The following is a 27,983-nucleotide window of genomic DNA, read 5'->3' as shown; positions in this document are numbered from 1 at the left end:
TTCTTTCAAAGAACCAGCTCCTAGTTTCGTTGATCTGTTCTACTGTTCTTTTGGTTTCTAGTTCATTGATTTCTGCTCTGATCTTTATGATTTCTCTTCTCCTGCTGGGTTTAGGCTTTATTTGTTGTTCTTTCTCCAGCTCCTTTAGGTGTAGGGTTAGGTTGTGTATTTGAGACCTTTCTTGTTTCTTGAGAAAGGAAATGGAAATTAATGGCATGAATTCCTACATGGGGCTATATATTTTTTAATTTACTAAGTTGACAGGTCTAAAACTGCTAATGGGGGATAAGGGAGATGGCTTCATGTGTGGTGACTCTTAGATTTCTAGATCTATTTATTCCACCCCTTAAATATCTTTTAAATCTGTCCTCCATTTCCATGGCTGCTGCTTTAGTTTAAGCCCTCATACATTTTTATAATAGCCTCCTAATTGGATGCCCTACCTCCAACATTAGTATTCCTGAATTCATTCTTTATACTAATGCCAGTATGACTTTCCAAAACATAAATCCAGTCTTGTTGTTCTCTGTGGATAAAGTCCAATCTATTTAGCATGGTATATAAGGCTCTTCATGGTCTGGCTCCTGCTGAACTTTCCAGTCGATCTCCCACTAATTCCCAATTTGTATCTTATACTCCAGTCACATGCAGCTGCTTGCCATTCCCTGAACACACTCCATGCTTCCTTGGGCTTGGCACATGGTAGACATTCACTAAATGTTCATTGACTTAAAATGCCTTTTCGAACATGCTCTTTTTTATCTAGAATACCATTTCCATCTTCTAACTCCCTGATCTATAAAGTTCATCCCATATATTACTTCAGCCAAGTCATCTTCCTTGATCTTCCACAATCCATCTTCTCCTCAGACTGAGTTAGGGGTTCCTCCTTTGTACTTTCATAGTACCTATGCGTAACTACCATAGCACTTTAAAAAATAAATTATAAATGTTGGCTCACTTATCCCTCTCTTTCCCCCTTCCCTGCCCCCTACTAGAGGGCTTCATTGAGGACAGACCCTGTTCTGTCTTCTTCTTTGTATCTATAGCTTGGCATGTGGTGGGCAATTCACAAATGCTACTGAACAAAGGACTGAGTGGGTAAAGCACGTATTCATGTATATGTGGAAAAGGGCTAAAAGCCATTCCATCTCTAGACAAAGATTCTGTAATTGTTAGTTTAGCACCCAAACAATACTGGATGCAATACAAAACACTGTTCTAGTTACAGAAGTGTCCTTCAGTAGCATACCATATATTGTACTGTAGAGTTCCCATCTAGGCTTTATTAAAGATATAACCTTTGAGGTATTTCTACACGGGCACAGAACTTTCCAAAGGCAAATTATTTGCATAAGAAACTTTTCTGCTGGGGTACCTGGGTGGCTCAGTCATTAAGCATCTGCCTTTGGCTTGGGTCATGATCTCAGTGTCCTGGGATCGAGCCCTGCATTGGGCTCCCTGATCTGCAGGAAACCTGCTTCTCCCTCTCCCACTCCCCTGTTTGTGTTCCCTCTCTCGTTGTGTCTCTCTCTGTCAAATAAATAAATAAAATCTTTAAAAAAAAAAGGAATAAAGAAACTTTTCTGCTTGGTTGAGTCCAGGATTATTCAGATAATTTTCTTCCAAAAGGAAAGAGAAAGGTATTTCCTTTGTGCCTGAAGATTCATGTTTTCCCAAAAGGGAGAACACTTTGGCTATAGAATGTGATGGGACAAGAGGAGATTAAGTGAAGGGGAGGTGCCAGAGGATGGTGAGGAAAGACTCAGTCCTCAAAGGTATAAATCTCTCCACAAGTCCAGAACCATTACTATGCTAACATTACTTCTCAGTTATGTCCTTTGACATATTGTGGGCTTCCAACCATTTCGATAAAACATAGTATTTTAGAAAATATGTCCTTTTGTTGTTCTCAGAAAGAAAGCAGTGAGAGCAAAACAAAGCAATAAAATAAAGCAAACATTTTATGGAACTGATATGTGATTTCAGCTATTAAACATATTTAAGCTAACCTTCACATTCTTTTAAAAGATTTATTTATTTGACTTATTTATTTGACAGAGAGAGACACAGCAAGAGAGAGAACACAAGCAGGGGGAGTGGGAGAGGGAGAAGCAGGTTTCCTGCAGATCAGGGAGCCCGATGCGGGGCTCGATCCCAGGACCCTGGGATCATGACCTGAGCCAAAGGCAGACGCTTAATGACTGAGCCAACAAGGGACCCCTAGCCTTCACATTTTTACAGATGAGAAAATTGAGTTCAGAATGGTTAAGTAAAATCTGCAGCCAAATTTTACAGTTTGGTAGAGTAGGATTCAACTGAAGTCTAATTCTAAAGCACAATCAATTTGTATTATGCCATATTCCTCTCAAAGAATAGTAGTAAGAAGAGAAATGCAAATATGTTAGAGTTGTAAGCTAAGATTTCTAGCTTGAATACTTATTTAAGTATTCTTAATCTGGGGGTGCCTGGGTGGCTCAGTAGGTTAAGTGTCTGACTCTTGGTATTGGCTCAGGTAATGACCTCACAGTTGTTAGATGGACCCTACATAGGGCTCCGTGCTGGGCATGGAGCCTGCTTAAGATTCTCTCTCTCTCCCTCTCCCTCCCCCCTCTGCCCCTTTTCCTGTGGTCTCTCTCTCTCTCAAATAAATAAATAAGTAAAATCTTAAAAAAAAAGAGACTGGTTATCTCTGGATGTATTTCAGGGGACTTTTCCCCCTCTTGGCTAACTTTCTTTTTGTTTTTTAAATGAACAAATGTACTTCAGTAAAAGAAACATTAAAGAGATACTACATTATGTGTGTAAAACTGAAGTAGACTGGTAAAAAAATTTAATGATTATCTAGTGTTGGTGACAAATGCAGGGAGAAAAGAGTACATTATACACTGCTGTTGTGTAAACTGAGATGACCTTCTTGGATGGTAATTTCAGCATCTGCCAAAATGTATAATGAACTTACCTCTGACCCAATTTCACTTCTAGAAATCTATCCTGCCAAAATATTTGTACCAGTGCACAAAGATCTGCATGTGTGTTCACTGCACCACTGTTTGTAACCGAAAGAGGTGGTGGGGGGAGAAGAGAAGGGGAAGGTTGGGGATGGAGAGAGGAGAAGAAAGGAGAAGAGCCTAGACTCATTAACAGGGGCTGATAAAATAACATATAGTAAAACCATATCATAGAATATAACGTGATCATTAGAAAGAATGATGAACATCTATGTTCAATGCCTTAAGAGCATGTATTTGTACTGACAAGGAATATATGTATAGATACTGATGTGCAAATTAACATAAAATATAATTAAGTGAAAAAAGGAAGTCAGAATATGTATGTGATACCATTATATCTTTTTAAAGTATGAATATAAGATCTAGATACATAAAGAAATATGTATATATGAGTAGTATAAAATTACAAAGATTTAGTGACCAAAAATCTCCTTAATAATTTTAATGTTGGTTGTATTTTGAAATATTTGCATATATTGGGTTCAATAAGATATATTTTTGTTTAATCTCACCTGTTTCTTTTTATTTGTTTAATGTGGCTATTAGAAAATATAAAATCAGGGGCACCTGGGTGGTCCAGTAGGTTGGGCGTCTGACTCTTGCTTCTGGCTCAGGTCCTGATCTCAGGGTCATGAAATTAGGCCCGTGACGGGGTCCACACTCAGCATGGAGTCTGCTTAAGATTCTCTCTCTCTCTCAAATAAATAAATCTTAAAAAAAAAAGAAAATTTAAAATCATACACGTGGCTCACATTGTATCACTCTTGGATAGAATTGCTTTATATACTTAGATAGTATTTTTAGTTTGTTTTGCATCAAGTTTCTATTTATTACTTTAATAATTTTAATAATAAGAAGCTAATATCAATAATTAATGCCTATAATCTATAAATCAAATATTTATAATTAACTATAACCTGAGAAATTATATTGTTAATTTTTCTAAGGAAATTATTTTAGTAAGTATAGGAAAGAAACACCTTTTATCACTGCTCTATTAACTCTACTTATAGTCACTTAAAGCTTCCTAACTTTCTGCTGTCCTTATAAAGAAAATGTATACAAAACAAACATCAAGTTGAATAGTAAGTTTGTAAACTTTCTCTAGATAGCCATCAAAATAGTCTATGTAGGAATAGTCTCATTAACAATAGCTACTCAAAGATTGCATAAATTCTGATCCATCAACCTTGCAAAGATGCAGGAAAGCAGTATAAAGAATTTTCTTTGAGACTTCTTTCCCTACTCCTTTTCAAAATATTTTTTAACTTGAATTCACTGCAATGTCAATCAGACTTTAAGTTCTCTTCTATTGTAACTATTAAATGAAATAAACACCTACAGTTTATGAAGGTGTTTATGTTCATAAACATAACAGGCATGTTCATGGTTATGTTCATAAACATAACAGGCATGTTCAGGTTATGTTCATGTTCATGAAGGTGTTTATGTTCATAAACATAACAGGCATGTTCATGGTTATGTTCATAAACATAACAGGCATGTTCAGGTTATGTTCATGAACATGCCTAGCACATTAGCAAAAGATTAATAAATGTTCATGATTTAGGTATTAGCCTTATCTTCACCTTACAAATGGGCTATATTCTAAAAAGTTCATTAATAAATCAACTATTTAGAACCTGGCATGTATTCTCATACATACATATATACATTCATACACATACACAGACATTCACAAGCATATAAACATAAACATATGTATATATAATTTTAAATAATACATAAAGTAATACATATATACATATAAAAGTGCTGTTTCAAGATCAAGATATGTATGCCAAGAGTAAGTTTCTGCTCTCTGGTATCAGAGGGGCTCTCTTCCCAATTTTCTAAAGCATTTAGGATACTCTTAAGCATTTAGTAATCACTTGACAAATTATTGGTTAATACAATTGTCTATGTTCATTCCAGATTTTTTTGTTCTGGGGGATTTTTTGTGTGTGAAAAGGAGAAAACATAAGATAATATGGTAATAATATATCTTCTTATATTTAGATGGCTTTATAAAAAAAGGCTAGACTTACAATTTAGCATGAAAGGACTAAATTAGGTACGATTCATATAAATCACAGTAACTTAGTTAGCCTCAGTATAAGAACCTTCTAATACCAAATTGTTGAACATTGTTGTGGTTTTTAGGAAGTTTTCTTTGAAAAGTACGGAATTCATTCCTGGAATATCAGAAGGCTACATACCTGGACCATATTATTTTGCTCCCATCTTTCATTCAGAGTTACCTTAATTAAACTGATTTGGGGTTGAGGTCTCCAATTTTTGAGGAATGGCCACTGTAGTGAGCCAACCTTAAGGAATAACTCCATCTGCTATAGAACTATGAAGTACTTTATATTCAGTGCTCCCTAATGTGAAGTCCCCCATGAGCAATTTCTAAGTGAAGTGTAAGATAATGCCTCTTTCCCTGAGGAATCAGGATTTTTTCTTCCTAAAAATAAAAAAAGTGGAAACTGGCTTTTTCATTTGACCACTAGAAAGCTTCGTGTGAGGTCCAACTATAGAACTTAGTAGGCTTCATGGCTTGTATATTTTTTTTCACCTATATCTTAACTTCCTACTCAGAGGATCTTTATTTTCGAGGTTCAGATTCTCACTAAATGTTAAAAGTACACAAATATATTTATAAATTGCCTCATATCCTTTATGAATCAATGTAGAGGAAGAATAAATATATAATTAAGCTTTGCTCTATTGCATCACATAATTAATTCCTCCTGAGTCTCTATGTTAAAATATCTACTTAAGAGAGGGACACCTGGGTGGCTCAGTCAGTTAAGCATTTGCTTTCAACTCAGGTCACGGTCCCAGGGTCCTGGAATAGAGCCCTGCATCGAGCTCCCTGCTCAGTGGGGAGCCTGCTTCTCCCTCTCCCTCTGCCCTCCACTTGTTCTCTCTGTCTCACTATCTCAAATAAAATCTTTTTAAAAATATCTGTGTAAGAGAGATACAACTTACTGCTTGAACACAAAGAAATATGACAATCTATATGGAGAAGAAAGCTAAGGACTATTCATGATTAGACTTTCTTGGTATGAAGTGTTTGATTTACATTTATTGACTTATTGCCAAGAAGTTAAAGCCAACCTCATATGGAATATTGAATATACAGAACATTCTCCATTTCTCCTTTTCAAACAGATATAGTATGACACTCCGATTTGTTCACTTAAGATCCATGACCAGGGCACCTGGGTGGCTCAGTCAGTTAAGTGCCTGCCTTCTGGTCAGGTCATGATCCTAGAGTCCTGGGATAGAGTCCCATGTGGGGCTTCCTGCTCAGCAGAGTCTGCTCTTCCCTCTCCCTCTGCCCCTACACCCAGCTTGCGCTCTCTCTCTCCCCCAAATAAATAAAATCTAAATAAATAAATAAATAAGATCCATGACCAAATAATCTTTTTTTTTTGCCACAAATTATTTTTCATGAGCAGAGCACTCACAAAACACTTGTACCTACTAAACCAGGGTTTTATGTGATGATCTCAGAGGGCACTGGAAACCCCAGGTTCCTTTTCCATCCTCCAGTGTCTTTAGAAAGCAATTTCTAAACTACCATTTCCACCATCACCCTTTGAATCTCAGCAAATTGTTCATAAGAGCTGCATCAAGGCAGTCTGCCATCAATTATGTTCACAATGGTGGCTTAGTCATATATGCACTATCACTGATTATTCTAAAGAAATACTACATTTCAGAGAATTAACTCTAGATGAAATCATCACACATACCAGATTATTTATAGAAAAATAAAATTTCATATGTGAAAGTTTTCATTCAGATCTTTCAGCATATTTTATGTTTATAACAGTAAGGACATAAAGCACAAATTAAACAATTATAAAGTATTTCATTACCTAATTCCTAGAACTTAAGCACAACATTCAGACTTAATATACCCTTCACAGTTCAAATTTATTTATCCCATTGAAAAGTGAACTTTGAACAATTAATTGTAAGTTCAATTTTAAACTTCCCTTTTTTTTTTTACTGTGTAATTTTATTTTTTTTTTAAGATTTTATTTATTTATTTGGGGTGCCTGGGTGGCTCAGTTGGTTAAAGCCTTTGCCTTTGGCTCAGGTCATGATCCCAGGATCCTGGGATCAAGCTCCGCATCAAGCTCCCTGCTCAACGGAGAGCCTGCTTGCTTCTCCCTCTCCCTCTGCCTGCCGCTCCCTCTGTTGTGCTCGCTCTCTATCAAATAATTTTTTTTTATTTGACACAGAGAGAGAGAGAGAGAGAGAGAGAGAGAACAAGCGGGGAGAGGGAGAAGCAGCCTCTCTGCTCAAGCAGGGCTCGGGGCTGGATCCCAGGACCTTGGGATCCTGACCTGAGCCGAAGGCAGAGGCTTAACCTACTACTGAGCCACCCAGGCACCCCATTTACCGTGTAATTTTAAAAAGTTTTTGCCCATTGAAGTTTGCCATTTATTTTTATGGCTTAGTTGGTTTTTTTTTTTTTAACTTTTTTTGGATATATACGCTTTTTATTTTGGAAGAGATTACTCCAAATGTTATACATTTCTTCTACTAAGTAATTCTATATTACACTGTATACCAAATAAGTTCGTTTCATTCAAACCGGTACTTATGTTCTTAAGCAATTCTTATTTGGCATTTTTGGCCAAATTCCAATAGCTTGTGGCTTGCAGCACTTTTCTAAAATTTCCATTATTTCTAGTTCAATTTGAAACCAGTCTGAATCACTTTTTCAGTATTAACCTGTTGTCATTCCCTGAATGGTAAACTACCTTTTAAATTTAGTATTGTACTTCATTTTCAAAAACTTAATAAATACTAGGTTTACTGAAGAGTCAGATTCCATTATTAGTTTACTTCACAAACTTTTATCACTCAGTTCTTCACAGACTTTTATCTGTTCTCTTTATGGCATTTAACATCTATATAAAGTAGATTAACGAAATTATGTATATTTTTTAAAGCAAATTACTGAACCAACAATTAAGTTGTTTAAAATCTACCAAAACTCGGGTGCCTGGGTGGCTCAGTCAGTTAAGTGTCTGCCTTTGCTCAGGTCATGATCCCAGAGTCCTGGGATCGAGTCCCGCATCAGGCTCCCTGTTCCGCAGGGAGTCTGCTTCTCCCTTGGCTCCTCCTCCCACTCATTCTCTCAATCTCTCTCTCTCTCTCATAAGTGGGTAAAATCTTTAAAAAATAAAAATAAAAAAATAAAATATACTAAAACTCATACTGATTTATGAGGCAAACACTAGCCTATTGCTTCAAACACAGTTCTCAACCTAGAATGCAGACACATACATACAAATACCTCATCAACATTAGCAGTACACAGAACAAAAAAGGACAAAATTGGGCAAATTATTCTCAAATTATATTACCATCATAGTTACTTCTTCTAAAATGTATATAGTAAAACTCTATTAATAACAAATGCAACAAATAATTTATTAAAATGTCAAAAACTGGAATTTCTCCTTCAAGTGATGACAGCAAATAACCCAATTATACCCAATTATATAATTACAATTCAATTTGTAAATGCAAGGTGATATACATCTTTAATGGGACTTGCTAAGAGAAAGAGATTTTACATTAAATTCACTGAAGCCCCTTAGATATAGAAAAATTGAAAGTGAGAAAAATGTTATAAAAATATGTATTTTTTTTAAAAAGCTATATGTACGCACTCTAATCAGGTATGTGTAGAGATATGGTTAAAGCTTTAGAATAACTAGCTCCTTCCACAAAATAATACAGTTTTACCTAAAATTTAAAGGATTCTTTTTTCTTATAAAAGAGCTATTTAATGACGTTCCAAAACATGTAAAAATATGTCAAAGATATTGTTCAATGGAAATGCTATTATATTCTAAAAGGTCTTAAACTTTCTATGTAGGTAAGACACACAAGTGAACTTGTTATTCGGAAATAAAAAATAGGTGCGCCTGTGTGGTTCTGTCAGTTAAGTGGCTGCCTTTGGCTCAGGTCATGATCCCAGGGTCCTGGGATAAAGCATGGAGCATAGGGCTCCCTCCTCAGTGGGGAGCCTGCTTCTCCCTCCTGTTCACCGTGCTTGTGCTCTCTGTGAAATAAACAAAATCTTAAAAAATATATATATAAAATATATTTCAAAATTGCCATTGTTTCTGCTATCATGTATTTCATTACTCTAAAAAATGTTTTAAAACACACAAAAATTTAAATTTCTAGCCAAGCTCATAATCCTAGGGTGAGAGAATTATGGCATACTAGTCAATTTTCATATACTTACATTCCTGGTGTAGCCTAATGTTATTCTCTATCAAAACTGAAAAAACTAGTTGTACAGCTTGACCTTAGAAAGACAGGCTTCTAGTTTTTGTTTTTTAGGAATCAATTGGACCTCATTATTACGGTAATTTCAACAACAATAACGTCTTTAACACCTACCATTCATTCTCACATTGTATTAAAAATCATCAATTTAAAATATATTCATTGGTCAGAAAACTATTTTCAATCTATTTGAATCTTAAGAAAGAGTAACTCAAGATTTTTTAATAGGAGCTAAATTGCAAAAAGTTTACATTTTGTGAAGAAAATATGAAAGGATGACTGCAGGGATTAGGTGAGGGGTATCAAGTTCTCTAGCCTCTTCCTCTTGTTCTCCCAGAAGAGAGATTACCATTTCTCCTCAGTCAGAGTCCCTAGCTGCATTTCAGTGTACCATGGAGAGATGGACTGAAGATTCAGAGAGGGAAGTATGGCAGGGAGGCACGCAGGTACTGCAAAAATCCTACCTCTGCTGTACCCATTAGAAGAGGGAAAGACAAATAACAAAGTCACATTAATCCAAGTATAAAATTATCATAAGAGATTCAAAATAATGAAATGAACATTTAAAACAAAAGACCTTTATGACTAAAAAGAAATAACCAAATTTCAGAAATTGATGGGAATCAGCAAAAACATTTTCTTAAGATTTTATTTTTAAAGTAATCTCTACACCTAACATGAGGATTGAATTTACAACCCTGAGATCAAGAGTCCCACACCTACAGACTGAGCCAGCCAGGCATCCCAGCAAATTTTTTTAAAATAATTTTTTTTAACTTTTGTGTTTTATTTCTGTAGTTTTATTTCCTCTTTATAACCTCAAATTTTGCGTCAAAGTACTATCCTCACGTTTCTTTATTCCTTCCCTACTGTATTTTAAAGTTACTTCCACAAAATAGGAATTTTACTAATCAAATTATTTCACAACTATTTTAAACTAATCACAAATACAGAAAGTGTCTCATTTCTAAAAGTCACTTTTCTTGAGTATCAAACAGAAAGTTATATTTTCAAACACAGTATGTCCTTTTTAGGAAATCTAGGACACATTAGATATCTATTTGCTAGACAGAAAAGCAACAACCTAGAAAAATATTTCCCTTTAAGTACTGGCTAGACAGCTCAGGTTTCTCAACATCACTCAGACCCCTGTCTCTGAGCTTCTGACAGCAGCAAATCCCAAATCTTGAAAAGGCTTCAGATTTTTTTTTTTTTGCCAAATATCTTTAGCCTTAAAGTTAACTAACACATCAGAGATTTTCAATAAATACCTCATTTTTTATATTTTTGTCAAGAAGCCAAGAGAGCCTACTGAAACTTTTTGTCTAGGAAAATTTTCTATCTCTGCCAGAATCCATTTATTCATTGTTTCCAGTGCTAAATGTAATGTATAAAATTACAAAAACCTAAACTCTGAAAAAGGCAAGGTACCAAACCATATAGAACATGTTACCCCTAGTGTGTAAAAATGGTTATATGTTTCAAATTGTACAGACTATCCCAGAAAAAAACAGGTAATAGTGCCTCTGAAAAGGGAAGAGGTTGGAGGAGAGGAGGGCCATCTCTTTTCACTGTATTCCCTTTGGTGGTATTTGCTTTTTTCCCCTCTGTGTGCCAGCATTGTTTTTAAGGAAAGCAAACCGAACAAAAAACATTCCTTAAAAATACATTTCTGTGAAATCCAATTTAGTCAATAATATTTAAGAATCTATGGAGTATAAGTTTCCATACATAATTTAGACAGACAATAATCTGATGAAGTGAATTTGATGAAAAGCTTTAATGGAATATTAAGTGGACTGTTTTAATTTGTGTCTGTATATAAATGTATATATACATCCCCTAGACATCATCTGCATGTATCCAAATGGTGTTTTCAGCATGAAGGTATGTCATTTCTAGAATGAGACACAAATAATTGATAATGAGAAATGTTAAAGATTGTGAATTTTTTTCATAACTACTGACCTCCAGTGAAGGAGTAATATTCAGGGTATCAAGCTCCCCAGCAGCCAGAGTGACTCTCTGCAGAGAGCCTCCAAATATGATAAAGTGCTTTTTTATTTAAAACCGGGATCCTTCCATATGTAAATGAACCTGTAACAGGACTCAATACAGCTGAAAAAATAAGCAACAACTTGCAGTATAACCGCTTGATGTGAATTGCTATCCTGTAGTTCTATAAAACAAATTACACAAGATGAAATGTATAACCTGAAAACAGACTGAATAATAACTGGAAAAAATGTAATTATAAACACTTCTTCAACTTGGGTAACTAATCGACATGAACATATGACAATAAGTTTCATTTGAGACATGTTTGAACTTGAAAAATAAAATATAATGGTTCACATGGACTTTTTTATCCGTAAATGCCATCACACAAGTATTTTTACTTACCTTGTTGTCTCTGATAGAAGTTTGAAATGTCTTTCTACTATTTTTTGTTTAAGCCAGTACAAGTAAAGAATACAATTTTAATTAAGCCAAAATTTAAAAGCCAAATTGCTGTTTTCAGTGTTCCAGCAATCACTTAAGTACATACATAAATGCTTCTTTGTGTGTCACCAATTTTTAAAAATTAATAGACAATTCCAGCTGCAGGTAAGGATGAAGACCTAGCCCAAACATTTCAAGTTCAGGAAAGACCTGTAAAAGTAGCATCATGTTAAAATTGTAGCAATACTAACCTTGCTAAGTCAATTAACTGACAACTGCAAACAATTCATGTAACTTTGCCTTTTGTTCTTTCAGCATTTTTAAATACTACTCTACACACTTGTCTGGTTGACACTTTGTTCTCACAGAGGATCATACTGGTCCCTTCCCACCCCCTCACCCCTAGAGAGGGCAGATTCTTTGCAAAACTCACTGAAATGAACAAAACAATGATTAAAACAGTAAGAACAAAACTCTGGAAGACATTCCAACCAAAGGGCTAAAACCAAACAGGAAAAGGAATAGGTAACACTGTTCTTGCCTTCAAGACATGTACTGTTAGGTTGACCTGGAATGGTTTCCACACATCCTTTTCTTCTTCTTTTTAAACAATAAAATATGGCTTAAGAAAGCATTCTCCTTGTTTTTCTTTCTCCTGCCCCACCAGTATGCAGGAAAACTTAAGCACTGTATCTTTGTTTCCCATTTTCATTTTTTTTAACTGCAAGATTGTTTTCAAAATTTAGTCACTATGCTTTGCACACTTCTTTTGTCTTATTCTTTGTCGTGTTCAGCATTTGGTGGAGAGTTCACAATGTCTAAGTTCTTTGCTCTGCAGATAAATTTGCAAATTAAAGAATGACAAAGTTTTTTAAAAATCAGTTTATCTATGGCTTTGTATTTTTCAAGAGAAACTATCTTTTTACCTGGTTTCTGCATCCATTTCATATTCCTTGAATATGTATTTTCTGACAACAAAAAGACCCATTTCAAACAGCTAGAAATACTTAGGTTTTCAGGGTTTTTTCTTTCTCTTCTTTTTGATCATGGTAGTGATAGGAGAATAAATCCTAAATTGAATATTTACTTTAGAGAGAGAGATGAGGGGGCAGAGAGAAAAACAGGGAAGGAGGGAGGGAGGATGGGGAGGAAAAGGAGCAGCAGCAAAGGAAAGAAAACTGTGAAGAACTTTACAGGTGCAAAATGAACATGAAACATTCTAACAAATAAAAATGTACCCTCTTTCCCTTATCCAACCTCCATCCCCACAGATAAAAACAGAATACTTACAAGTTAGTATCTGTGTATTTGTGGGTGTCTCTGTGTGCATGTTTTCTCTCTTCTTTGGATTTGGATACTTTGAGCTAATTTGGAAGTGCCCGTTTGGATGCCCACAAAATGATGCTTAAGGGTCTAAAGATGCATAAATTAGAAGTCCTACAATGGCAGAGGATGGTTATTGTACCTCATCTCTTCATGCGCTCTTATGGTGGGACCCAAGAGCCTTTTTTTTTTTTTTTTAACACTTTAGATGATGGAGGGAATGAGGGGTTGGTCGCTGTAGAGGACCAGGCGAGCCCTGCACAACCCCTCCAACTCAGCACCACATTCCCGCTCCCCAAATATGCTGGACTTTCCTACAAAGTCCCTTTAGGGAAACTCGGTCTGGACGGAAAGAAGCGCTGAGTCCTTGACGTCAAGCCCCGACGCCAACCTCGGAGTTTCTATTTCTGGTGCTTGAGGGTTGGGGTAACTGCTGGGGATGGAGGCGGGAAGGATGGAGAAAGCAAAGGGGGGTGATCTTCTCAAGAAACACCCAACTGCCCCCTTTACCTTTTTTGCCTCCATTACGGGGGGTGGGGGGTAGAGAAAAAGATGTCAATGACCATTGTTTGCTCGTTTGGGACGTTGCTCCGCCCCCCGAGTCTGTCGTAAACCTGGCGGCGGACTAAAATAAACCCCAGATCCCGCGGCTCGAGGGCTCGCCGCGCCGCCGACTCCTCGTCACAGGCGCTGCCGCCGCAGCCGGGGTGGCGGCGACGAGCGGCCGCCGCGTCCCGCCCGCGCCCGCCCCGGGCCCCCCTACCTGGCCGTCCGCCGAGCCATGTCGTTGAGCCCCAAGCACACGACGCCCTTCTCCGTGTCCGACATCCTGAGCCCCATCGAGGAGACCTACAAGAAGTTCGGCGGCGCCATGGACGGCGCGCCGCCCGGCCTGGGGGCGCCCCTGGGGGCCGCGGCTGCCTACCGTGCGCCGCCGCTCGGCCCCTCCTCGCAGGCGGCGGCGGTGGCGGGCATGCAGCCACCCCACGCCATGGCGGGCCACAACGCGGCGGCGGCGGCGGCCGCGGCGGCGGCGGCGGCCGCCGCTGCCGCCACCTACCACATGCCGCCTGGCGTTTCGCAGTTCCCGCACGGCGCCATGGGCGGCTACTGCAACGGCGGCTTGGGTAACGTGGGCGAGCTGCCCGCCTACACGGACGGCATGCGGGGCGGCGCGGCCGCCGCGGCCACCGGCTGGTACGGCGCCAACCCGGACCCGCGCTACTCGTCAAGTGAGCGGGGCGGGCAGCGCGGGACTGAGGGCAGGCGGACGGCGCGGGCTTTGCCCGTCACAGCCCGGGGCGCGCGCGGAGCCGAGGGTCCCGGGCCTCTGGCCGGGGCGCGCGGGGGGTGCCGGGACTGGGCTGGGGGCGCGCGGAGAGTCCTGGGACCCGGCCGGCGGCACCGGGCCCCTAGGCGCGCGGAGCGTGCTGGGATCCAGCCGGGGTCCCACCGGTGTCGCGGCCCGCGCGGTGCGAAGAGCGTGGGGCAGCGGCGGGAGCGGGATCCCTGCAGGCCTGGCGCTCACCCGGCTTCTTCCCTTGGGGCCCTCCCCAGTCTCCAGGTTCATGGGGCCATCGGCGGGCGTGAACGTGGCCGGCATGGGGTCGCTGACGGGCATCGCGGACGCCGCCAAGACGCTGGCGCCGTTGCATGCGGCTGCGGCGGCTCCGCGAAGGAAGCGTCGCGTGCTCTTCTCGCAGGCGCAGGTCTACGAGCTGGAGCGTCGCTTCAAGCAGCAGAAGTACCTGTCGGCTCCCGAGCGCGAGCACCTGGCCAGCATGATCCACCTCACGCCCACGCAGGTCAAGATCTGGTTCCAGAACCACCGTTACAAGATGAAGCGGCAGGCCAAGGACAAGGCGGCACAGCAGCTGCAGCAGGAGGGCGGCCTGGGCCCGCCGCCGCCTCCGCCGCCGTCCCCGCGTCGCGTGGCGGTGCCCGTGCTGGTCAAGGACGGCAAGCCGTGCCAGAACGATGCCAGCACGCCGACACCCGGCCAGGCCGGCCCGCAGCCACAGGCCCCGACGCCCGCGCCTGAGCTCGAGGAGCTGTCGCCCAGCCCGCCCGCGCTGCACGGCCCCGGGGGCGGCCTGGCGGTCCTGGACGCGGCCGCGGGGGACTACGGCGGCGGCGGCGGCGTGCTTGGCGCCAACCTGCTCTATGGCAGGACGTGGTGACCGCGCGGGCGCCCCGGGGCGGGGTCCCGCCTGCGGTGCAGAGGGTGTGTAAGAAACTTCGAGAACGGTTGGGGAAAACACACCGAAGCTGACTCGAGTACACGGAGATCAAAAACTAATGAACGGGTCATGGAGAGGGGCAGCCTCTGAACCTCTTTGCTGGGGGGGGGGGGGACAGCGACAGCCCCGGAATTGAATAATACGACACCAGGAGGCTGTGAGGTGGTGATTTCCTCCTTCAGAAGTTCCTAAATTATTCGAAAAGCTGGCTGAGTCCACATCCACCACGTTCCTAACCAAAGCTCTCAAGAGTTTTAAAAGTTGGAAACTTTGTTGGTGTTTGTAGCTCTAAAAATCAACCCAGCTTTAACAATGAATCCTTTTTTGAAGTGGAATTTGAGAGATTAATTTTCAAAGGCCTCCCCCTTAAGTGCAATTTCATTAATGTTTGATTGAAAGTAACTTGTAGCTCAAGGTGGATCATGCACATAGCAACATTACTGCAGGGGAATTACTGCCATTTAGGTAATAGAGAAATGGAATAAAAATAATCAAAATACTGTTTATATGGCTTGATAGAGCTTTTTAAATTTAATGGCGATTTTAAAATGTTTTGATCGTTATTTGGCAAATGAGTGTTTATATATTACTCTAAAAGAGGATATTTCCTACCTAAGATGCAGCTCGTAAGAGGGAAGGGTTGTAAACTACTTTTTATGTGGAATCTGCTCTCCAAAATCAAAGGATAAAATAAATGTACGCTGTCTTTCCATGGACCTGTTATTTGCTCTAAGTTATTTGCCTGTCTGAATTTGAATACCTTGATAAAATACTAGAACAAGCAAGCGAATTTGCTAAAATTGACATCAGTCTATATTTCAAAGCATGTCAAGAAGGAAGAGAATAAGGTGATTTATTGAATTGTAATCAGAATGTAAAGAGTAAGAATTATAATTTTCCCATTATATTTGCAACTTAATAAGGGTTGCACACCGCTTTTGTTGGTGTTTTATTGTACAAATAATGTATTTACTCTTTAATATGCCAATTTATATTTCCTATGTTTCAAATGAATATTTAAATATAACTTAAAAGAATCTTAAGTACTTTTTTGGTTAAAGTCAAGTGGTCATTTCTTTTTCACTAAGTTGTATAGGTTTTATTTTGGTTTGGCTTTTTTTTTTTTTAATAGTAGTTGGCATGACAAGACAATGCAGCTCAGTTTACTCATGATTTAAATAACTGATATTGAAGTAAAAATACCAAAAGCAAGCTGAAGAATGTTAGCTTATAAAATGAATGAAAATTAAAGACCTAACATGGATAAAGCATAATTTATAAATTATCACAAACTGTCACCAGAGACTCTAAAACTTTTACACATTTGAAGTTTTAGAATTAGTCTGAGACTGAAACATTTACTTCATTGTTTGGGTGTTTTTCGAATGTGCAAAGTGAATCCTTCAGAAGGTGTTTTTAGAAATTAAACTTGCACTTTCTCTAAACGGTATTTTACATAATAATGATAAAACTCAGTCCCTTTCACAGAGGGGAAAAACAACCACTGAACAAGCAAGTGCATCATCTTTATCAAGGGTGTGTGAATGCATTTTTGGAAAATGAGAACTAATTTTTTAAAAAACATTTTACATAAAAGGAAATAATTTGAGCAGAAAAAAATAGTATGAAAATGGTGTAATACACTTACAGAAAATTCTCCCAATTTGGGTTTTTCCATATTGATAGAATTGACTTGCAAAATTTTTGCCAAGCTAGCATAATTATTACTGATGTGCCAAATTTCAAAATGCTTGTTTATATTGATTTGATTCCCTCATAGCAGTACAAGAATTCTGAAATTTTAATTCTAGAAAATGTATTCCAAAAGTCCACATGGTTTGCAATATTTATATTTTACAACCCACTATTTACCAATAATAGCTTATGGACTAAGGGCTCCAAGTAACATATTTAAAGAAAACAAAATCTTCATGGACAGTTTTTCCCTTGATAATTTATTTCTGGAACAAAGAGTCTAATCTTAGACAAGTGAACTCTGTATCCAAAAGATCATTAAGAAAAAACAGCCTTTATACAGTATTTTCTAAAAGTGTATTTGCTGTAGGCATATCTTTTTCCTTTCAGCATTCCTTTAAGTAATAGAGGAACCACTGCCAGAAGTAATCGCTGCAGAAGTAATCGCTGCAGATGGCTTAACATTCTACACCCAGAAATGCACTGAGTTTATGTGTGCACATTCCGAAATTAGGATAAGGTTTGTTTCTTGAAACATTGAAATAGAAAATGTTTTTACTATAGAATTCTGCATTCTGATTAATGCAAAGCAAGAGCTTTTTTTCTTTTCTTGCAATTAGTGCTTTGCAGATCTTTTATAAAAACACAAATGGCCAGACTAGGTGAAACTCATTAACTGAAGAGGAGGATAAGTGTCTTCACAACCAAGAGGGAGGGCCGAGGCAGGGTCTGAGTGGAACAAAGCCCTCTCGAAGTTTAACACAGGCCACAGCAAAACTCGGTTCCAGAAATGCTAACTGCAGATGTGATATTTTCCTAAATGTTTTGGGGCTGTACAACAAACTTATCTTTTCCAGTTGAGGCACAGAAACAAAAACCCGAAATCAAAGTTGCAGAGAGGAACAGCAGGGATTGCAAATACTTTTCTGTGATCTGCGTTGGGATATGAATGAAAGCTTTGAGTGTGTGGCAGTGTGCAATGTTGAAGGCACAGGAATGGTGTTTTGTATATAAAGCATGGAGGGTGTAACCCAGTTGTTTTCTATTTAAGGCTTTGCTTAGAATTAGAACAAGTAGTCAATCAGACTTTTATCAACACAGATGTTGTATCCAAACTCCATTCTGCTATCAATTGTTTACTTTCAATTTAAAGCAAATCAGAAACTCTATCCCGTTCACTGAATGCAAGCACCTTCCAAAGAATGGCTTTGTTAGCTGCGTTGAATGATGATTTAGAAAGACTTTTGGAGTAAATTTGTAAACCACAATCACATAAAGACCCATCAACTGGGTTTTTAGATATGAATTTGTGCATAAATAATGCATATGTAGTGGCAATACAAATTTCAGATGTTCAAAGCATGAATGATATTGCCCAACCGGTTAACACAACACTAACGTGTGGATAAACCCCTGTATGTTGACTATTTTCGCCCAATTTTTTAAAATGCTGCTACTTGCCATGCCCAAACCCAATGAGACAGGGAACTAGGATACAACTTATTAAAAAAAAAAAAAAGTAAATAGCTTTTTACTGCTAGTGAGAATTGGTGAGCATCTGGAGAAGATTCAGAAAAAATGACAGGCGCTGCATTCACATTCTGTCAGGAATTTGCTCTCCCTAGTAAGTATTGAAAAAACTTTGTGATTTCAAGATCACTTCTATTATTTTTAAGTTGGAGGGTAGTGGAAGCTTCTGGGAGAGTTTTTTGGTTTCATTGGTTTTGCTTTAGATGTTTACCTGCAATCGAATGAAATGTGTACTGGAAATTGAATGAAAGGCCTTTTATTTTTTTAATCCTTGTAACCTCTATTTCAGTCATTGTTTAGGTGACTTCTAATAAAGGTTTAACCACTAACATTGCCTAACTCTAAGTTGTGCTAACTATTTTGCAGTAATGAATAACTCTATTCCCATTTCACATACAAAAATCAAAGCATGTTCTCTCTTGGCCCTCATTCCATAAATATGAAATCCAGAAACAAGCAACACAAGTGGTTAACTTTACCGAGTGGAGGAAAAATCCATCAAGAACGGGCCGTTTGTTATTTTATTGTTTGTTGACTTTTTTCTTGGTTAGAAATAGCAGGGCAGTCGATCTCCAGGAATAGTCTGGCGGGATCTCAGCTCCCTGACCCTCTGGAGTGATCTGGAAGAGGGGTCGGACGAGCCAGACGGAGCCAGACAGCTTTCAGCGGTCCGGGAATGGGGAGTCTTAGTTGACTCTCAAGAAAATGTCTAAACTTTAGATTTCTAAGCTTAGCTAAATTCGGTTACGCTCAGACTTAGAACTTAAAACTGCAGCCTCAGAAGTAAGATCTCCGCTCTCCCCTTACAGGATCGGTGTATGCATTTCGTGCAGGGAGTTGAGACGGTAAAACGAGCAGGTGAGAAAGCTGCGGCGCCACTTCCAGGAACCGAGGATTGCTGCTGCAGTGATCCACTTGGGGCCTGGCGGCGGCCGCGACACACAAACCACACTGCGGGTCGGGGGTTTGAACTTCCCTGTGACCACCCTGCTCGACACCGGCGGCTCGAGGGACTCCGGAGCCGGCGAACGGCTGGACGCGGGCCGTGGCGCCGGAGGGCGGGACAGGCGAGCGCTGAGAGGAGCGGATGGGCCCCGGGCGCGCTTCCCCACCTCGCGGCGCCCCGGCCCGCGGGCCTGGGACCTTGCCTCTGAGAAGCAGCCCTTCTGTCCCCTCCGTGCCAGGCCCGCAGCTCCCGGACGCCGCCACCGTCCCGCCCGGCTGCGATGTTACCGCGCCCCGAGGCCCTCGCCTCGGTCGGAGGTGCGCCCGACCTCCAACGCGCCCCGCGGAAAACCGGAGCTCGGAACCCTCAGCCCCACCCCGGCCCGCCCAGACGACCCGCGCCCTCGGACGAAAATTAACCATCGCTCATTACACGCAATTTGCCTTTGTAACGCCAAACGGCAATCTAGTAGTTTGTACATGGCTTTGTATTTTAACGTGCATTACCTCATTTGATCCTTAAAAGGAAGACAACTGCTCATTAAGGGCCCTTAGCGCCACAATAAAGTCAGTTTCATGTTCTAAGATTTTTAAGCATCTTTAATATGAGACCCTGAAAACCTGTGTCCTACTTAAAGATAGTTAATTATTTAAATTTGGCCCATTAACTATTTTTACCCCCGAATATGGAGGAAATGTTTATAGCTTTAAATACTCCATTTTAAGTTCTAAGAAGCGTTCACTTGTTGAAGTAATAGGGCATTTTTTTCTGGCAGATTCAGACGGGGGGGGGGAACAAGTTGGAAGGAGAGGGAGGGAGAGTAAGGGGCGAGAGGAGGGAGCAAGGATGAAGGAATGGAGCAGGTCCAGAAGTGAGGGTTCAGCTAGCTGGCAGGTGTCCTGCAGGGCACCCCACCAGGTAGAGGGAATCTAGCTGGCACTGCTTTTCCATCAGGCTTTTTACTTAGATGTCTTCAAAATACTTTAACATTCATTTTCAAATTTAAGTTATATGTAATTATGCAAAGGCCGAGCAAAAAGTTATTTTATACACACTCATGATAGCTTAAGATTAAACAAAAACTGGAAATCTGAGAAAATATAGGTTATGTGGAAGTGTGGGTTTGGGGTACCTATAAAGCTATAGAGTAAGACATTTATATGGGCTCCTTTGGAACATGAAATACTTGATTTAGGTGGCTATTCATTTGTGGTATTTGGAAGATAGAGAAATTTAACAGAAGGTGTTATCACTTTAACATATTGTGAAGATTATAATGGTTGTGTTGTTAATTCCCAGCAGAGAGGCTTTGTCTCAACAATGAAGGACCCTACTCTATTCACCCACCACCAGCAAAGAACTCAATAGCTTCAAAATACCTTCCTATTTAAGATTAAGGCGGCCTTTTCTCTGCATAGGCTAAGATTAACAAGTGTACCTTAGCTGAAATATTAAAGCAAAAATGTCCTAAGTCAGAAGGTCAAAGAAAAACCTTATTCTACAATCTTGGCCTAGAATAGGCAAATGGAAACAAAGCAGCAAGTCTACATGTGTGTGTAAATTGTTGTGACAAACAAATGAAAGTACATATGGTAGTAGCATGTATGAACAGCAAGAATAAATTTAAGGAGTAATACTGTGCTGACAGGCAAGAAAAAAATGAGTACAAACTGAAATTATTACAAAAAATGCAAAAAATATGCTAAGGAGTAGAGACTAGCTACAAATTAAACTTTTCACCTTAAAGACGTAAAACGACTTAAGTCCTTAAAACTGGAGCACAAGTCTATATGAAATTTAATAAAATGTAAATAAATGATTCTTACAGAGATTGTACAGTTAGCCAAGTCAGTAGCTGACATACTAATTGAGTTCGCTGGGTTGTCTTGCTTCTTCACTGATTTTCTTTTGACATCTAATTGTAGAAATGAATTGTTTCTGAAAAAATGACTTAAAAAAACAACACGTGGCCAAGATTCTCAATGTTGAAATTTTATAATAAGGACACAAGAGACCAGAGTTTTCATTTTTTTTTTTTTTTTACTAAAGTCCAGAAATTTCCATAAGACAAGTACATTAATGAAATGTTTCCAAAGAAATACCGAGCAATATACACTCTAGTTAGCTGAGGGTTCCAGCTCAAGAGTTCATACCTAATTCTTGTGCATTAAAAATCAGCATGGATCTTAGATGATCTAGAATACACTGTGTTTTAAAATCCACAGCTGGTTTGATTTTAACCATAATGAAAAACCAGTATTCCTAATCCATCAAATGTGTTTTACAAGCAATAATAAATTCAGATCCACTGTATTATGCAACACACATCTTTGGAAAGCAACATAACAGTGAGATCAGGTCAGTAGAAATATACACAGTTAAAAGAAATACACAAAGTACTGTAGTTTTATTAAAAACTACTACTTGAGAAAGAAATCTTTCCACAAATAGCATAAAATTGTAGAGCGATGGAAGGATTTGGGAAAGCTTTACAAAAGCCTAATTCCAACTGTATCTTCCTGAGGGTGGTGGCAAAGGGTATTTCCTTCCTTCTCTGGGATACCCCTGAAAATAAGCAAAAGCAAGAGTTTATTTTCTGGATTAACACCCCTTCAAAGAAATTAATTTTACATTTCTCTGGAAAAACACACCATAAAGAAGCTGAATATGCCTTAAAAGTATATCCTATGGACGGTCTCTCATAAATAGGTACCTTAGGCCCCCAGTTTTATGTAACGCTTGCTACAAATGCTACCACAGAAAACTACCCAAAGGAGCCTTAACAGGCACTTAAGAACTCCTTAAAATGCACACAAATGAACTACAGTTAAGTGTTCTGTGTAAAAGACTAGTGGTTCTCAATCTTCCCTGCCATCCCTGGCAGTAATTCAAGTCACATTGTGGTAAGATGTCCACATCATGTTTAAACATATTATACTGGAAGTCATTTTGCCTAACCAAGGCAAGAGCTTGCTAATAAGTAAGTCAGCTGAAGCCTAATGAACTATTAATTTTAGGGATTTTTTTTTGTTTAGCTATAGATAGTAGAGTATTAAGTAACACATTAGATTATTACATAATCAATTACTGGTGACATTCACAACATACCCTAGTAAGCTTGCAAATAACATTTCTGTACAAAAAAATTCCCTCACAATTCCCTTTCCAGGCCTCTAGGATTCTCAAACAGACTCCCCACCCCAGGCCCTGCCTCTGTGTTGTCATTCAGTAGTTTTAAATATGAGTATGTGTAGACCATCAAGGCCTTTTTTAGTCATATAAACTTCACGAAATATAGTGAAGTCATAATTATAACTTCTGCAATTTAATAGTGCTTTAAAACCTGTGATTTTATTTAAAAAGTAGCTCTGTGAAACAAGAGACTGAAAAAAAGAAATGTATTTCTAAAAGATCCTAAAAGAATTATAAATTTACCAATTGGTTTATATCTTCTAAGTGAATAATGATTTTACCTGCTGTAACAGCAGAGTTCCTTCCAAGGAACACCTCCTCTGAAGGAGATGAGAAACCGGAGGAACTGGGCTCAGAAGGACTGGGCAGCCAGTCCCCAGCTCTGCTGCCCAAGTGCAGGTGCCGCAGGATTGTGATTTCCCACTTGGAAAATGAGGCGATCAGACTAAAAATTCTCCAGGGTTTCTTCTTGTTCATAAGTATGTCCCCACATCAAAAATACTCATTATGTAGACTGCCTACTATCATCCCGTATGAAGTGGAAAACTATTGATATGATTTTTAGAACTCTGGAGCTGACAGTAATTCAAAGTAAAATTCTTTGAACAGATTTTAATAAACTGTTAACAAAATTCTCTCAAAAGATAATTAAGATGATTATTTTCTTGTAAAGTGAACAGCCTTGTAAAAAGATACACAAAAAAGTATAAAAAAAAAGATCTTCCTACGCTTTCAAGAGAGAGAGGTCTTACACAAATGGATGCATGGCAAGAACCTGTGTAAGAAAATTAATATTCAAAGCACTGCAAAAGGCCTATAGGCAACATCAGGTAAGCAATTTTAAAACGACTTCACATCACCGCAGGTGCTAAACTCCATGAACACTGCCCACACTAAATCATAGCATTCTGACCCTGCTCTCTGGTAAGGATTTGATTGCAGAGCATGTAAATACGGGCCAGGGCATTAAATGGTTGGGGGACAAATAGACTGAGGCAAACAGACCTCTGTCTTAAATTTGCTAAAACTGGATGCTTTATAGAGAAGGAAATGAAGCTTACACATACTAAATAAATTTGTCTAGGAATTGTTATACTCAATATACAGCTATTTTAAATTTAGCTGAAGAAATCTGGGAAAAAATGAAGGAGAGATTTCTTTCCATGAAAAGGTATATCACAGATGAATCAAGACAGGAGACCTCTAAGATGAATAAAGGTAACAGCTAAAAGGATAGACTGTTACTTTCAGCTTCTAGAAAATTATCATCTATTATGAAATCTAGTTTCTACTAAAACAAAGAACAACATCCTTAAAGGATAAAAAAATGTTTTGGCAACTGACTCTATTTATGCTAAATATTACTGACTGCTATGATTAAAAGGGCTATTGCTTCTCGGCCTTTTGGCTAAGATCAAGTGTATCATTAAAAGGGCTTTGGGGCTGGAAAATCTTTAGCATCTTCAGGGTAGAACAGATGTAGTAAGGCACATACTCACTCTATATGTTTTAAAATGAAGGACCCAGTTCAGCTGAGCTACTCTATCAGTATCTTATCCATAAATGTTTTTAAGAAAATATGGTGTCCTGAGAAGCATGGCTAAGTACAAAGAGAGCAGCATGCTTTTCATCCCACAGCCCACACTGTATCACCTGTCTCCCTCCACGATCATCACGTCTGGGTGGATACCCGCCAGGTCCAGCTAGCATCTGGTACTGGTTTGGCTGGAAAGCTGCATTTTGGGTTTGGAGCATCCGGTTCCATGGCAGCAGAGGTTCAGCCCCAACGCCTCTGTGGAGAAGTATGATGTCTGCATTGTAAGTCAAACCTGTTATATAGCCCAAAGTTTCAAATTGGCTAGTATCATCTCCAATTCTGAGGACAATTCAATTTGCCTGCATTTATCAAATGGGACATACAGCATCAGAGTGACCTTTATATGCCCCTCATATTTGATGTAGTCTAACATGTTCAAGTATCAGCATTTTAAAAAAAGGGATCTAAACTGGAATGAATCAGAAACATATGACTTAAAAATATTTTGTTCATTTTCAACTGTGAAATTTCCTTTTTGGTCACTTAAAGATTTGGATCCAAGATCACCAAGTTGGTTACATTTAAGATGCTATCCAAAGAGTAAACATGTACAAGACAAGAAAATGGGCTTTATTTTTAAAAATGTCTAGACTCGTTCTTGAAGTCCATTCTTTCTAGTTAATTGCAGGTTGCAAATGAATTCTTACTGCTCAGTATTTTGAATCTAGGGTAGGGGACTTGGCTGTTTTTTCCCATCCATTATTCTGCTCAATATGTCAGAAGGTCTGATCGGGAAGAAACCTTTTCAAGTTCTATTGATGCAGCTTTCAATTGACCACGGTGACCTAGCAACATGAGCACTAATTGGCATGGGCTGACTGGCATTTGGTGTACAGTTTACATGGGAACACAGATTCAACAGCTATTATAACCCAGTTTGCTGGCCCGGATTACTAGTCAAAAGAAATGTTTTAATTGTCTTCAAGTGCCTATTTTAACTTTGCAGATACAAAGCAACAGGTATGATGTATTAAATTATAATGTAAAACTGTCACATAAACAATGTAGCCAAGATATACCTTCTAAAGACAATCACCATTTAAGACACAATTTTCTTGAGGCATTTTCAACTTCCATTTTATAGAACAGTCACTATAAAGAATAAATAGAAGCAAAATTCTCCAATATATTTTAATACCAGATGCTTTGAGGCCATTACAGATTTTAGGAGAAATTACAGAACTTTAAAATTACTAAAGCACTGACTAGTATTAACTATAACCATACCAGCATATGAATTTCACTTCCCAGGTGTTGGGGGTGGGGAGAACAGCTTGAAGTTGGGCTTACTGGGTAATGCATTCTTCTCACAAGCTATTCAAACCTGAATCTATCCTCTCTACCCTCCCACTCTCCTTGCCTTCACTTGGAGCTTGCCTTTTTTTTTTTTTTTTTAATACCAAAGATAATTCTTTTTGTGTGATGACTCAAAGAACAACTCTTTGAAGAACTATAGAGAAGCCAATACTATTGGACTCTGAAAAACAAACTGAGGTTTCTGGAGGGGAGGAGGGTGGGGGGATGGGTTAGCCTGGTGATGGGTATTGAGGAGGGCACATTCTGCATGGAGCACTGGGTGTTATGAACAAACAATGGATCATGGAACACTACACCAAAACAAATCAGTTAGTGGTGAAACCAGAGCTCTAACCAATAAAATTTGCTGTACTCAAAATAAAAAATGTATCTCAGAAGGAATATCCATACATTCAGGGCTTCTAATTACTATTCAGGTTCCTTATTAATATAAATATATTTTAGCATGAGTGCCTCATCTCTTTAGCAAGAACAGTTATGCAGAGAGATAGGAATGTTCTCTTCTGGTTTGTACATGAACGAGGGGTTAATGTTTTGTACTGTAACCAAGGAGGCTCATCAAAACTGGGTCATTAATGCAAAACCCACACGCCAAAAATGCAACTCACACGTTGTGTTAACTGTAATCAATTTTTATTTTCAGATCTGCAATGATCAAACTTACTCAACTGAGCTTCAGGAGAATCTGCTAGTATGGATGGTATATATTATAAATGCAATTTTACATTATTTTATGTTCTAAAAATAGGTTAGAAAGCCACAGTTTAAAAACAAAGTTCTCTCTTTGTTCAAAATAATTACTTAAAATGTTTTTGACTAAGATAATTTTTATAAAAATAATTTAATTGAAATTAGGGTGCCTGGGTGGCTCAGTTGGTTAAGCAACTGCCTTCGGCTCAGGTCATGATCCCAGGGTCCTGGGATCAAGTACCACATTGGGTTCCCTGCTCCTCGGGGAGGCTGCTCCTCCCTCTGCCTGCAGCACCCCCTGCCTGTGCTCTGTCAAATAAATGAATAAAATTTAAAAAAAATTAAAAAAAGAAAAAGAATTTAATTGAAATTAAGCAAAAAACAGTAAGAGGGGCAGGTACTATCCTCTTTTGCTTTTTACTGGCAGCCCCTTCTTTTCCACAGGTTTACCATATTTCTATACTAACTGTATTAATTTGCAAATAGTTACAGGTAAATCTGCCTTCAAAAATACACTTTAGGAGACGAACCATGAGAGACTATGGACTCTGAAAAACAAACTGAGGGTTCTAGAGGGGAGGGAGGTGGGGGGATGGGTTAGCCTGGTGATGGGTATTAAAGAGGGCACGTTCTGCGTGGAGCACTGGGTGTTATACGCAAACAATGAATCATGGAACACTACATCAAAAACTAACGATGTAATGTATGGTGATTAACATAATAATAATTAAAAAAAAAGTTGGGGTAAAAAAATACGCTTTAGGGCTACCGAGTGTCTCAGTCGTTAAACCTGTGCCTTCAACTCCTGTCATGATCTGAGCACTGGGCTCCCTGCTCAGCGGGGAGCCTGCTTCTCCCTCTCCCACTCCCCCTGCTTGTGTTCCCTCTCTTGCAGTCTCTGTCAAATAAATAAATAAAATCTTTAAAAAAATATACACTTTAAATCTGGGACTGAAGTATTGAGGTTGACACATTTTAACTTTTTTAAATTAGTGGCTATCTATTGAGGCAACTTATCTGAGGCACTTGGCATCATGGATGGTAAATATATATACAAAATTGCCAACATTCAATTTTTTTTTAGAATTTTTTTAAAGGGCTTTTTTTTTTTTTAAGATTTTATTTATTTATTTGACAGAGAGAGAGAGAGAGACAAAGAGAGAGGGAACACAAGCAGGGGGAGTGGGAGAGGGAGAAGCAGGCCTCCCGCTGAGCAGGGAGCCCGATGCGGGGCTTGATCCCAGGACCCTGGGATCATGACCTGAGCCGAAGGCAGACGCTTAACGACTGAACCACCCAGGCGCCCCTTTTTTAAAAATATTTTTAGACGAACCAGGAGAGATGATGGACTCTGAAAAACAAACAGGTTTCTGGAGGGGAGGAGGGTGGGGGGATGGGTTAGCCTGGTGATGGGTATTGAGGAGGGCACATTCTGCATGGAGCACTGGGTGTTATGAACAAACAATGGATCATGGAACACTACACCAAAACAAATTATGTAATATATGGTGATTAACATAACAATAAAAAATTAAAAAAATATATTTTTTAAAAATTTTAATTCTAGTATAGTTAACACACAGTGTTAGTTTTAGGTGTACAACGCAGTGATTCAACAATTCCATACATCACCTGGTGCTCATTATGACAAGTGAGTACCTTAATCC

General features: G+C 39.2%; 2 protein-coding genes and 1 long non-coding RNA gene across 8 annotated transcripts in view; 1 reads left to right on the top strand and 2 right to left on the bottom strand.

The window, feature by feature from the left end:
* Positions 1-13,753, bottom strand: part of LOC141370238 (uncharacterized) — a 95,777-nt gene extending 82,024 nt beyond the window's left edge. Inside the window, exons 1-3 of one of the 5 annotated variants that reach the window (XR_012374127.1) lie at positions 13,077-13,753; positions 11,313-12,856; positions 3,582-3,724 (exon numbers count right to left, since the gene is read on the bottom strand). This is a non-coding gene — a long non-coding RNA (uncharacterized lncRNA). Of the gene's footprint in view, positions 1-3,581; positions 3,725-11,312 lie in introns of all 5 variants that reach the window. The other 4 variants (XR_012374128.1, XR_012374129.1, XR_012374126.1 and 1 more) reach the window with 4 other exon arrangements.
* A 19-nt stretch (positions 13,754-13,772) lies between these two features.
* NKX2-4 (NK2 homeobox 4) lies at positions 13,773-16,200 on the top strand. Its single transcript, XM_025876970.2, has 2 exons — positions 13,773-14,341; positions 14,667-16,200. Exons 1-2 carry the CDS (start codon positions 13,891-13,893, stop codon positions 15,287-15,289), a joined length of 1,074 nt encoding a protein of 357 aa, XP_025732755.1. The 5' UTR covers positions 13,773-13,890; the 3' UTR covers positions 15,290-16,200.
* Positions 16,201-21,912: 5,712 nt separating this feature from the next.
* XRN2 (5'-3' exoribonuclease 2) overlaps positions 21,913-27,983 on the bottom strand; it is an 86,077-nt gene continuing 80,006 nt past the window's right edge. Inside the window, exons 29-30 of one of the 2 annotated variants that reach the window (XM_025876978.2) lie at positions 24,366-24,504; positions 21,913-22,085 (exon numbers count right to left, since the gene is read on the bottom strand). In XM_025876978.2, the coding sequence (XP_025732763.1) occupies positions 22,020-22,085; positions 24,366-24,504 (205 nt within the window). In that variant the 3' untranslated portion in view covers positions 21,913-22,019. Of the gene's footprint in view, positions 22,086-22,106; positions 24,505-27,983 lie in introns of those variants that run through there. The other variant, XM_073878466.1, reaches the window with a different exon arrangement.

Source organism: Callorhinus ursinus, unplaced genomic scaffold (assembly GCF_003265705.2).
Source record: "Callorhinus ursinus isolate GAN/ISIS: 27379988/994484 unplaced genomic scaffold, GSC_fseal_2.0 scaffold29, whole genome shotgun sequence".
Lineage (NCBI taxonomy): Eukaryota > Metazoa > Chordata > Mammalia > Carnivora > Otariidae > Callorhinus > Callorhinus ursinus.
This window is presented reverse-complemented; position numbering and strand designations above follow the sequence as displayed.

What these genes read in the sequence shown, in the direction of transcription:
- NKX2-4 (XM_025876970.2), top strand. Translation starts at nt 13,891, where the DNA reads ATGTCGTTGAGCCCCAAGCACACGACGCCCTTCTCCGTGTCCGACATC. An exon ending in GGACCCGCGCTACTCGTCAA is followed by an intron (nt 14,342 to 14,666) that starts GTGAGCGGGGCG and finishes GGCCCTCCCCAG; the next exon opens with TCTCCAGGTTCATGGGGCCA.